At 33.6% G+C, this 13,953-nt stretch overlaps 1 protein-coding gene across 1 annotated transcript; it reads right to left on the reverse strand.

The window, feature by feature from the left end:
* Positions 1-344: 344 nt before the first annotated feature.
* LOC134230554 (multiple epidermal growth factor-like domains protein 10) lies at positions 345-13,947 on the reverse strand. Its single transcript, XM_062712380.1, has 9 exons — positions 13,871-13,947; positions 13,588-13,725; positions 13,283-13,423; positions 6,010-6,150; positions 3,341-3,481; positions 3,065-3,196; positions 2,766-2,909; positions 1,128-1,251; positions 345-812 (listed from the first exon to the last, which is right to left on the reverse strand). Exons 1-9 carry the CDS (start codon positions 13,944-13,946, stop codon positions 659-661), a joined length of 1,191 nt encoding a protein of 396 aa, XP_062568364.1. The 5' UTR covers position 13,947; the 3' UTR covers positions 345-658.
* Positions 13,948-13,953: the final 6 nt, after the last annotated feature.

A 13,953-nucleotide genomic window follows, 5' to 3' on the forward strand; every position in this document is an offset into this window, starting at 1 on the left:
TATATGGTTGTTCGAATTCACTTTGGTTCTTTGGGATAGACTTTCTTTTTTTTTTTACACAATCTCCATTTCTCAGCAAAGTTTGTTGAAAAAAAAAGTGTAAAATTAAAAATATTCAAATAACGATACAATGACCTTGTCAGCAATCGAATACAATTTATCAATGAGACAAATGCTGACTGATGTTTTTCATACTTATAGTTAGTCCATTATTTATACACTGAATAACCGACGGATTTTTCGGTTGTTTCCCGATCATGACAAGGTGCACACAGCCAGTGTGACCATTCGGCAAGGGATACTCACTCCTCCATGGCACCTGATCCCACCTCTTATGTTTTGGAGGTCCTTGTTTGTTCTGCTCCTATTTTGTATTATTTTATGGATTGTTGATCTTGAATACTGTTCCTTATCTCCATATGTTTCACCGTATATGCAAATTACATTTATTGTATATTGGTTATATTTTTATAGATATTTACATGGAAATGAATTTTATTCCAAAAATAAGCATAAGTATTGTTTTATGGTTTAATTATATATTTATTTCTTTATCATGAATTAAACATACATCATGTTAAAGGCCTATCCATTCATTGTTAATTAACAGCGTGTATGATTATACTTTATGGTGTTTTTACCCTGTTGTAAAAAAAATCTATGAATTAAGTGTTAAATTCTGATATGATTTAACATTTATTTCTTGATAATGATGAGAATCTTCTCCATTCTTCGACATAGTTTTCATTTCTGTTCCAGTATAACGTGTATTTTTCCTTCCAATTATTTTCCACCAGGCCATTATGCGATGTCTAAAATATATAAGGAAAAATATTTTAATACAAGAAATGCGGTGGGTGTGACCGGTCAGCAGGGGATGCTAACTCCTCCATGGCACCTCTGATGTTTTGGAGGTCTGTATTTGCTCTGCTCCTAATTTTTATTGTTTTATGGACTTTGAGATTGAATACTGTTCGATATCTCCATATTTTTCCTCTATAATTAACTACATTTAGATGCGTAGCGAATAAATTTGAATTCTTCAATTGTTTTTAATGTGATAATGGTAATAGAGACTTTTGACAATATGTCTCAGTATAAGATTTGATATATAATCTTATAATCACCTGAATGATAAGAAGCAAACAGAGAGTCCTGTGATGTTTAATATGGCGGAGACAGTGATGACTGTTATTACTGCTGGGGAGGGGCCATCATGTCCACAGTCTACCTCCGTATACGATACAAGGACTTCATTTAAAGAGAAAAAATATGTTGTCCACTAAAGATAAGATGTTATATCATAATATAATCCATTTCTTAATGAATAAAATATATTTTAAACTAAAGATAATATAAACACATAATGAATAAGTATTTAATACAAGAGGCCCATAGGCCACATCGCTCACCTGAGCACTTTGGTCGGGAAGAAGCAGAAATCTGTTCAGTTTTGAAAAGTTTAAATTTATTATAAAAGTGTTCTCGATATTTGATCTATTGAGGCCTTCCCCTAACCCAGAGACCTGATTTGAATTTTAATGTACACCACCTGAGAATGCTTCTGAATAATTATGATCATGGCTTTGCTGCTCTTGAGAAGAACATTTTTGTATTTTCCTTTGTTTAACGTTGATCCCACGTTGTGGGTCACGCCTATCTAAAGGGGTCATGATTTGAAAAAAGATGAATCTTCACTATGTTACGATGCTTCAATAAAAATATGACCAATCATGGCTTTTCTGCTCTAGATAAGATTTGAAAATATTTTCCTATGTATAAACATACCTATGAAGCAGAATTTGTGCAAAATCTTATGCGTTAAAAGCTTAGCTGTTCTTGAAGATTTTTAAAGATTTCTCAAGTGCATTTCTGAGTAAAAAATCGATAATTTGACATCATACTCCCCTGCTACTCAAAGAACCATGATTTGAACAAATTAGAACCACTACCTGAGGATGCTTCCATATCAATATAACTAATTATAGCTTTGCTGTCCTCGATTTTTCAAGATTTTTTCCATGTATTGCCTACGAAAATGTTGATCCCCCTTTATGGCCCCAACCCTACCCCATTGGTCATGGTTAAAACAAACTTGAATCTGCACTTCACGTGGATGCTTTAAAATCGATATGATTAGAATTTTTAAAGCATTTCCCTATCTATTTCTACGTAAACGTTTGATCCCCCATTGTGGCCACACCCTTCCCCTAGGGATTATGATTTTATGAAACTTAAATCTACTCTACCTAGGGATGCCTCGACATCAATATGACCAATCATAGCTTTGCTGTTCTTGAGAAAAAGATTTTTGAAGATGTTTTCTTAAATATTCAAATGTACATGTGATACTTTGATCCAAAATTGTGTCCCCAACCTACACTCGTGGGTCATAATTTAAATAAGTTTGAATAAACACTAAATACAGAAGGTTTCATATTAATTTAATTTTTCACTAGTGGTTCTTGGGAAAAAGATTTTTAAAGGATACTCAAAACAGTTCACTATTTATAATCTCCATTTGGAAGAGGGCGTGGTACTTCAAAGGAGGATGCTTTGTGGCAAGATTGATTAAAATATGCCCAGTGGTTCTTGAAAAGAAGTTGAAAATGTAAAAAGACAGGCGGACAGCTAGACAGACAGATAGACGGACGACGGGCAAAATGTGATCAGAAAAGCTTTCAGCTCAGGTGAGTTTATATAATTAAAAATGTGAAACGTTTTATCTAAAAATCAGAAATAAAAATTAAAGAAGTTTATTTCACCCTGATGATCACAGATGATCCCGCTGTAGGACCCCTGACAGCCTCCATCACACGTTCCTTCAAATCTGTTACAGGTCTCATTTTTGACACAGTTATCGCTACACTGGAAACCGCAATCCACTCCAAAGAACCCGTTTGGACACTCTTACAGAATAAAGATACAGCATGCTTTATACTAAATGACGTAAACACAACATCAAATACAAGAAAATTTATTTTATTTTCAGGCATATAAACCGTTTTTAAAAAATCTTTCTAAAAATGTTCATCATGTCAATGGCTCCTTGTTATTCCGATACCTGTATTACAGGTTGGAGGTTCCATCCATCCAGAGGCACACGAACAGAAACCATCAATGTGGTTACAAATTTCTACACATCTATAAGAACAGGTCTTCTTACATTTCATTCCATAGAACCCAGATGTACAAACTTAAATTAAAAGTTTAGATCTTAATTAAGCATTAATAATGATTATTGCATTTTTCCCTTTTTGATTGTCAAGTTGATAATTGCTAATTACTGAACTTAAAAGATTAGGATTGCAAAAAGAGAAAATGGTCGACCTGCACATACTGTTAAAACACTGTGTGCCTTGATACCCGGCTACACAGCCGTTTGTACAGACTCCGTCCACATGATGGCAGCTCTGGTTATGTAGACAATGACCACTGCAGGTGTTTACACAACGCATCCCAAAATAACCAGGTAGACACTCTATTGTAATGGGAGAAACCAGAGAAATATAATAGATCCCTCTGCAATTATAAGTATATCTCGAGAAACACCTCATCAACTGTTTAAGAACACGTAATATAGAGTACATTGTAAATATTGAAGACATATCATAAAGTAATGTCGCTTCAAGAACAGGAGCTGTTAGCATATCAAAGAGAAAGCATCAAAATATAATGGAGAAGTATCATCAGGACAGATGGCCATGGGTCGTTCCATAGTTGCGTTTTGACATTGGGCGTGTATTGTGGCTTAATGTTACTGTAAATCACTTTTTATTCACGAAAACTTTTTTTAGCTTAAAAATAGGGATGTCAACGAGTACCCGGTTAACCGGGTACTCGATCGAACGTCCGAGTATCGAATACTAAAATCGGTACTCGGTTACTCGGATGTACATTTTTAAATAATTCTAAGCTTATTTATTAATGCATTAAAATATCGGTTTTAAATGTAAAATGTTCATTGCACTTGTACATACAGTAAACAGGGTTTCCTGAGCCTCTAAATGACCGTTATCGCCTGTGGCAGTGTTTATACAGTAATTACCGTGACCAAGCACCTGCTACCTGGCATTCTCACCGTCGGCTGTCTTCTACCCTTATGTTTAGTTAAGGTCTTCCGTTTCCAACGGAAGACCTTCTACTGATTCTGATGGTAAAGATTATTTCTTTTTTTTTCTTCTACTTCCTAGACCGCAACTTTGAGGCCTCATATCTCACTAATTTCTCAACGGATTTCGCTCAAATTTTCAGAGGTTATAGACGTTTATAAACTCAATCAGAATGAGGACTAAAATCTCAAAAAGTCACTTCCGGTTTTGAGTTATTTTCCTTTAAACGAAAATTTATAGGCTTTCGTTTCCAGACAAAGGCTCAGAGACGGCTAAAGCTGGAGCAGAAATTCTACTGATTTTAGATAACAGAAAGATTGAAGTTGTGCACATCGGTTTTTGTTTTTCGATTTCTCTATCAAAATGGCGCTATATAGGGGTCAAAAATTAGAACGCTTAAAAGAACCAAAAATTACTCATATTTTGCTTTTTGTCTTCTAAACTAAAAATATTTTGTTAATATATATATAGAACATAATTTGTGCAGAATTAGAAGATCTTTCAAATGATATGTCGGAAAACGGGCTGACCCCTAAATTAAGGGATTTAGAGGGGCCAAAAGTTTTTTCCAGATATCTCAAAAAGTATTGAGAATTTGTTATACATCAAAGAAGCAAAGTTGTTGAAAATGTCAAGCTTAATCTGATGGAGTCGTGAAAATACGTCCAGCGTCGTCACTTCCGGCCAAACCGGAAGTAGTCGGAAAACGCGTATTTTTCCCCTTTTTGACAAGTTTTTTTGGTAACATGTGTCTCTAGGAGCTTACAAATTAATTTTCCGTGCGTCGTAGTCACTTCCGGTCAAACCGGAAGTAGCAAAAATGGCTTATTTTTGCATTACTTAACATAGCTTTAGAGGATTCAAAGCATTTTTGGGCGTTATTTCTCATTTTTGTGATAAATGAAAGCTACTTCCGGTCAAACAGGACGGAAGACCTACTCGTTGCTTTGCAACGAGCTTTGCTCTAGTTTGTTCTATAATTATTTGTTTTCATTGAACATCGTTTAAGGTCTATTATGTTTAATATTAATTAGATAATTTTGTCAATTCTCCAGAAACCGTAGATACTCGGGGAAAGAGACAGACGATATTGCGCGTGCGATTGTTGATATGGATGCGTTTGATTACGTGCCAATTAATGCAAATTATTGAATGCAAAGGTTTTAAAAATTTTATGTCCATCGTTGCACCAAACTACAACATATCGTCTCGTAATTTTAATGAAATCAATGATCGAAAAGTGTACGAAGATCGTAAATCCGCTCTGTTAGAACTTGATCAAGTTGATACTGTACATGTATAGCTCTGACGACTTATCACTTGGACGTCAAACACATTGATAGAGTTACATTACAATTAGGGAACAGATTATTTTTTAAAACAAAACCATTGTGAGCCATTTATGATTTTATATCTCGTATTTATCTGATAAATAAATTGGACTTGAAAAATGTTAGATTAAATTTCGTCGGGCACAAAGTGGTCATAATTGTTACAACACAGGTTACGGTAAACCTCCCATCAGACCATGTGGTTTTATTTCAATGTTTTACAGTTATCAATTAACTTGTTCATATTTATTTAGACTTTTACCGAGTACCTGGGTACTCGATCGGAAAAACGTCCGAGTAACCGAGTATTAAAAATTGACCGATTTGACATCCCTACTTAAAAATCTATATATTTGTATCGGTAAGGATTATGAACGATAATCACAGCAGATGGCGAAAATTTAAAATTTAGTCTCCCTTATACATTTAAATACCAGATACAGTTATCTCAAAAGTATATAGTGATCTACAATACTCCAGGTTGGGTTAAAGGTGCATGGACATATTTTTTGAATGGGGAGTTTATTTTAATTAGCAGATTATTAATAAATAGGTAATCATTACACCTGTATCACAAAGGTCCCCTGTATAACCCGGAGCACAGCCACTGTCACAGTTCCCGGTCACTCTGTTACACGAGGCACCATTGAAGCAGTGTCCACTACAGGTGTTCACACAGTTAGGTCCGTAAGTACCCGGGTTACAGTCTGAAGGAAAGCGAGGATAATATTTTTAAAAAAAATAAATAATGATTTCTAATTAGAGAAATGTTAATCACATACGGATGACATTTAATATTGGTTGATATACTCAAATTTAAAAAGGATTAGTATTCATCTATTTCTAGTCTGATTAAAACCAACCCCCTTCTCTTTGAAAGGACTGTGAAAGATCTCAACCCCCCTTCTATTTGTTTAAAATTCATTGCCTATGAATCAAATTCTTTTGATATGATATGTTTAAACACAAAATGACTTATATATACCGGTAATAATTTTGATTTACTGCACCGGGCGAAATGCATGAAACCCGAAGAACAAAATAACAAACAAATAAAAGTAACACTCTCAAATATTTCTTATGAAAAAATGATAAAAATTAAGAAAATAATAAGTTCTTTAAACGAGCAAAATCCAAATCATGACAAGGCCAATAATCTTTTACATGTATTCTCTGACTGATTTTCTGACCATGCCAAGAAATCTCGTCCGATTTCGACAGCGATGGAGTCAATAAAAGTGTAATTGATGCAAATCACCCATATTCCCAAAACGCCAGCAAGACAATTTACGGCAGCAGACTTTTGGGGGGTGGATCCTAGGTTTTAAGCTTTCTTAGTTAAAGAAAAAATAAACTTCTACCCCAGGAAGTAGTACAAATACCCTAAAAAGTTACTGTCAAATATCTTTATTTTCAAAATCCGTTTATTTAAAAAAAAATATATTGGACTGAAGAAAATAAGAAAAAAACAATCAAAAGAAAATATTCACTTTAAAATGAAAATATACACATAGCCAATCGGGTAACGTCTACCCATTCAGTACTCGTCTCCATCTTGTTCAACCAGGAAATGATGTAAACTTCCGGAAATTTGGTACTCTTTTATCTATATTTCGACGCGGTACTTCCACAACTACCCGATGTCAATTTATTTGTACTGAGAAAAAATATTTTGAAATTGAATTACGTAAAAAAAATTGAAAGGCAGCTTATTTTATTAAAGAATTACTTTACTATAATTATTTGCATTACCCCCCCCCCACCCGAAAAAGAAAGGGGGGGGGGGGGGGGAAAGGCTTCTAAATAACTAGTATTCTACCTATAATTTTAACCCAGTAAATTTTAAGATCCCTCCCTTAAAACTGCAGACATTAATTGTTTCCGCGCGTCTCCCAGGGGAAGAATCACAGATTAATGTTAATTCGGCTTTTATTGAGTTTGCTATACGGAGAGAATGCTAAGGTTTTCTTGGCATGGAGGAGGGGGCTGGTTTTGATAAGAGTGATCTATTTTATATTTGGATATTTTACTGACTATTGAGGATAAGGGCTAACTATTAACTTAACTGAACTAAACTGTATCAAACAAAATGACTTCAGTTTTTGGTGTTAAACTTTTTTGATAATCGAGAACATGCTCTGCAAGGCATTTTTTGAACCAAAAGAGGCTACTGATAGAAAAGTTGATGTTACAGCATTTAAAGCAACACTCTTTAAATTTTTTTTTTAACTTTTGAATAGTCTTCTTGAAAAGGCCAAGGAAAGTACATTTTTTTTTATTCCTCGACACCAGAATCGAATCTATGATTATGGATATTGCAAATCATAGGCTTTTTAAACCCGCACGTTTTACTGAAGAAAATGCCGCTAAAACAATCCGTCTTTTCCTTAAACTTGAATATGCAAATGAAGGAGTTGACGTAGTTAATATAAGTAATATTCTTAATAACAAAAGTGTTCAGTTCTGTATTCCACCATATTTCAAGTTAAAGACTACACCTTGTATTTCCTACAAATATACATCGACCATTACTTCCAAACTTTTCAATTACAAAACAATTTTACATTGCCTTGCCTGGAAATCGAGTATCTGAGACAAAATTCTCCATCGTGTTCTTTTTTGCCCCATAACTGTAGTCCTACTGGACACGTTAATACAGATGACGTAAATATAGTTAATAATAAGGACCATATATCACTTTAGTTATCTTAAAGGGTCTTAAATATAGGTAAACCCCTATCCTTTATAAACAGCTGTTTTTTGTTTTTTTTTTAAAAACGTAACTCCTTATTATAATTACCTTGTCAATGGTCGTTCTCAAAATTATTTGGTTTCAAACATTCTGATTGTATACACAAGTGCTTTGAGTTATTAAAAGTTTCTAATTGATAATTTGCCCATTTACCCGATCTTGACAACAACACATAGGGGGTGTGATCGATTGACATGTGATGCTTACTCCTCCATTTAACATTGAGTCAATCGCTTACGTTTTTTCAAACTATTTTTATGCCATTAATTACACAATGTCGACGGATTTTCCGTTATTTCCTGATCATGACGAGGAGTACTCGGCGGTTGTGATAAGTCGACAGAGGATGCTCACTCCTTTATGGCATCTGATCCCACCTCTAATATTTTGGAGGTCCGTGTTTGCTCTTCTCCAATTTTGTACTGATTAATGAACTTTTGAGCTTGAATACTGTTCGTTATCTCCATGTACAGCTCCACACACTTTTTAAGCTCACATGGTTTTTCGCACAAATTGAGGTCACATTCTTCTAGCCATTAAGCTTTAACATTACCGAACTTAATTACAAGACATTAGCCAAATATGTATTATATCTTCATTGCGAAGGTACAAAATCTTTAAAATCAGTATCTCAAGTTTCAAAGTTGATATGTTAAAGTGGACTTTATAGAATATATCGCATGATTTACATCTGTATGATTCTACCATAAGTATTCACAAATTAAGTTTATCGATCTTTCTTTAATACTATGTATCTGAAATTTTCAAAATGACTTCTTAAATATCAATAAATTTCTGAGTACTTTGCACATTTGCCATACTCGTCTTGGTTTTGTCAAAATGTGGAGTCGAAAAATGAAAATGCTGCCTAAAGAAAATATGCTAAAAGATGGAATACCGAAGTATGATTTAGCCCTTAAATTAGTAAATTGTTACTATTGAATAGAATATTATTTTACATTTAGGGTCTGAAACTTTCAAATTTTGCGATGTGGCGTATTTTTCATTATGCAAGATTGCAAAGGTGTAAAACAGTCGAACAGATGAAAATTACTGTTATCATTTTGCGCTTTAAATAGAGTCGTTAATTGCATGGAAATACTCAAGTTACATAAGCTGAACTGTTTATGTGTCTACACTGTAAAAATTGTGTTTAGGATTTAAACACTTCCATGACGTGTTTAGATCTAAATGTTTAACAACTAAACACTTATGTCTTAACATGTTTTATATCTAAACGTGTTTAGAAATTAAACACGTTCTGCTGTAAAATGCAGAGTTATCTTCCCGGAAATGACACAAATACTCCTATATTTGAACGTTAATTTGAGCGGCCATCGAAACAAAGTAAATCACAAAAGGCTTAAGGGACGTATTAAGGAGAGATACTGACAACCCCACGGAAAACCCTGAAGAAATATTGAAAATCATTTGAAAGGCACCTTTTTACTGCAATATATTAAAGGTATGTTTTCTTTTTATTAAGATTTGCGTTATTAAACCACGATGAGCAATGTAAACAGTGCCTCTGAGGTCGTGTATAGACTTGTAGGAGAGGAGGTTACATTGAATTCCATTAACAATAACTATTTTAATTCAAGTATAGTTCCAATGCAACTTTAAAAATTGATGTCAATGGGCAGCATATGTACTTTACTTAAATCTGACTTTCTTTCCTACAGGTTATGTGAGTAGTCCGGATTGAACTCAAAGCATGTATGTATCAAACTACCTGCATCTGTGCATGGCGTCATCTTGAAGTGCAAATTGTTGTTCCGTGATCAACATTAAGAAACGTATTTTTAAGAAGTGTATTGGGTTATCCTTAATTCAACAATGTTCGGTGGATTTGAATACATGAACCTAAAGTTATCATTTTGTGATTATCCTCGTGCATTTGAAATGGATTACAATTTGGCAATTTAATACTGATGGGATATTATATCACGTGGTGCTATATGTAGTGCTTTAGGACTTCTGAATGTTATCAAGTTTGAAATTTTGATGACTGACATATGAAACACTCTGCAACCGATTGACACTGTAATTAATCAAAAGTATCTACATATCTAAACAATCAGAGGCCTTATGATGAATAATTTATATCGGTTAATATTTTGAAAATTATGACAATATTATGTGTATTAAGTAATATGCTCTTTGTGCCAAAATTTACAAGTGTTTATATATGTAGTTTTTCTGCAGTTACACTTGTTTTAATATGTTAAATCTAGATATTTGTAATTTCTAAGCACATTATTAAGAAATGTGTTTAAAATTCAAACACTTTTCTAAGCACTTTCTTGTCACCTTCTTTTTTATATGTTTAATTCCTAAACATGTAAAATTTCTAAACATGTATGAGAAAGTGTTTAGAATCTAAACACTTATGTGCTTCCATTCTAAACACTTTCTCATACGTGTTTAGAAACTAAACATGTTTAGAAATTAAACATATAAAAAAGAAGGTGACAAGAAAGTGCTTAGAAAAGTGTTTGAATTCTAAACACATTTCTTACAGTGTAGACAAAGCAAAGGACTGCTTGCAAAAGAACAGATACAAAGACGGCAGCATTGAACAAAAAACCATAAAAAACCATTTGAGAACCATCAGAATCCATCAGTCTATTTTGAGCATGTCAAAAATCTTACCAATTTAATTGAGTGAATTAAGTCTTAAGTAAGTGAAATAAAAAAAATTTAGTTAAAAATCATTTTAAAGATATATTTTATTACACAAATTGGCATTGTAACAATGTGACCTTAATTTATGCGAATAATCACGTGAGTTTAAGAAGTGTAGGGAGCTGTATTTCATTGTCAGTAATCTGCCTCATTTTAGAAGATATGGGAGATATATCGAATCAACTTGGAGACATAAACCTCACATGCAGGTGATGAATGTATTGCTGCATAAGTAAGGGAAGTTGACGATAGAAAAGTGAAGTCATCAAGTTTATCATGAAGGTTTGCCATTAATTTCTTCCTTGTAAAACATCCAAATATGAAACAGAAATTTTAATTCAATTTTGTTGGTCGGATTGTTACAATTTTTTTTAATAAAAATATTAAGAACTGAGATATAATTTTGAAGAGCTACCTCCTTAGAAAAGAAAACTATCGGTATTGGAAAAAATCAAAAGGAAGAAGCTATTTGTTACAGTTATGAAAATACTTTCCTTTTGATTTCAAAATTAATCCAGGAAATGAAGATAAGATAAAATAATTAAAACTTTAATGTTTGTGTTCATGCCGGAACTTATTTTGGTCGAATATGATTTAAAGCATTAAAATTCCAAGCTTTATTTAATTTAGCATTTTCTGCTTTAATAATTGGAAAAATAAGAATGAATTGAGAAGTTGTTAGAAATGCATCCGTATTAGCACTTGCTAATTCAAGGAATGTCATATTCGGGAAGAAGAGCTTAAATTTAAATCAAATAAATTGTACTATTAATAAACTTAGGAAATTTTAAATTTTCAAAACATATCCTTATTTTCCTTAAAATCAAGGAAACTTTATAGATGTATTTTCGTTTATATTTTTCAAGTAATATTTATTTTCTTTCAAATGAAATGCTTTTTCCATCTTTAAAATATCATTTTTTATGAATCTGAACTCCAACGAGTATTAAATTACCCTTTTAAGTGTACAGAGTATATTTTCATATTTGTTAAATCCAACCAATGGGTTGTAACATTGAATATATTGTCGAAGCTTATTGAGCTATAAACACAATTTTGACGTTTCGGCTGATTCATGCAAATATAAACAAGGATATAAGTAAAGATGCTTTCTTTAATTCGTACAATGATCACAATGGGATAAGATACTTCATCTGAAAGACCGGTCAGAAGAAGATGCTCACTTCTCCGTGACATTTTATCCTACCTCTGATGTTCTGGAGGTTCATGTATGCTCCTCTCCTATTTTGTAATGTTTCTTGGACTTTTAATGGGCTGAATATTCGTTATCTCAACTTATTTCATAGATAAAGAACTTTTCTTCTAAATAGGACCCAAGTGTGATTCATTATCAACAAGCCCAGTCCAATCAGAAATCCCTTAGTGTAATATGCTTGCGGGACCATGCCCATTGCTGTCGTTTATGTCCAAGTGATGTTATGTCCAATGGACCATTGCTGTTTCTCTTGTTATCAATGTCCTACCAGATTGTCCCTCGGAGTGATCAATAGCAAGACTGTGAGCGGATGATTGAGATCCCTGTTGGGTACTCAGAAAGGAAGAGAATGTCATCAAGCTTCAAGAAGACCTTGAAAATCTATTGTATAAAGGAAGGCAACTGGCTAATGGATTTTAACCCTAAGAAATGTCAAGTTCTACATGTCACAAAAGGAAGCGTGTAGAACACCCACCGACACATCCTCCAAATGGTTGACTCTGTCAAGTATCTTTGAGGTAATATCCACAAGAGCTTGAAATGGACTCAGTATAACAACCAGATCAACGAATGAGAACTTTTTGCAGCATGACATCAAAAAAGTCCTAATAAGACCAATCCCCATCTTATATAAGATACTAGGGACCCACATAATGTAGACATCAGCAAGCTGCAGTTGGTACACCAGAGACCTGTCCGAATAGTACATAATGGCTATAGAACAACTTTGCAGCTTCTCCAACATGATCTCAGACCAACTGGTACATATTACAGGGGTGAAGGGAGAAGCAAAGGTCATGGTGATAAACAGATTGTTTAGATTCAAGGGCCATCGAATTTTAAACTTTTGAACTTACTGGATATAACTCTTTTAATAACTAAAGATGTCTTTGCACCACAGTAAAATATATGTCTTTAGAATTTCAAATTTTATTTAAATATCATTAAATTGTTTCTTTCAAAGTGCGTATATATTTTCTATTTGATTCTACATTTTTACACTTTATAAAAGACCTTATCAATGAGAAAAGGGCATTCACAATCAAAAGTGCCAAATACTTATATTGAAGTATTGAAGCGAGAGACGTGTCAAAAGTAGTTCCGACCAGTAGTGTTGAATAATTAAAGTTTTATCCATTTAATAAATGCAATATCCACAATGGGTATATATAAATACATATCTTACGTTTGTTGCAATGAGAGCCTTTCCATCCTGAAGCACATCCTCTGTCACATCTCCCTGTCACGTGATTACAGATGTCGCTGTATCTGCAGTTTCCGGAGCAGCTTAATTTGCACTCAAGTCCATACCACCCGGAGGGACAAGCTGATTGTTTTCAAATTATTTTGAAATAATGGAAGTGAAAAGATTTTGAAAGCATCTTATATCAAGTAACGTTGATAGTACTCTAAATTTATGTCCATTTTCTAAAATATTTGTGCATTATTCGATTATCGCAATTGATATATAATTCTTAGAATTCCACCTACCTTGATTACACTTCGATCCTGACCATCCTTCTGTACACCCAAGACAATTGCCGTTAACTATGTCGCATCTCCGGCCTTGACATTTGGTCGGACAGTTGATATCACAGCTATATCCATATACACCTGTTCGATAACAACCTGCAATTACAACATATAATATTAAGGTAGTCCGATCCTCAGGTTCATAAAATTAACAGTAAAGTAATTTCAGGTGAGCTAAATTATAGCAAGGGTGAAATTCACGGGATGTACAGAAAGGTATGTAACACAAGAGTTAACATACCTCGCACAACTACGTCACATAACTCTGTTAGAGCGGGGTTTTCATATCTTGACGAAGAATAAAATTTCTGGTCCATTCGTTCG

This window comes from Saccostrea cucullata, unplaced genomic scaffold, assembly GCF_032062105.1.
Source record: "Saccostrea cucullata isolate Sc308-1 unplaced genomic scaffold, CSIRO_AGI_Scuc_v1 ctg5032, whole genome shotgun sequence".
Lineage (NCBI taxonomy): Eukaryota > Metazoa > Mollusca > Bivalvia > Ostreida > Ostreidae > Saccostrea > Saccostrea cuccullata.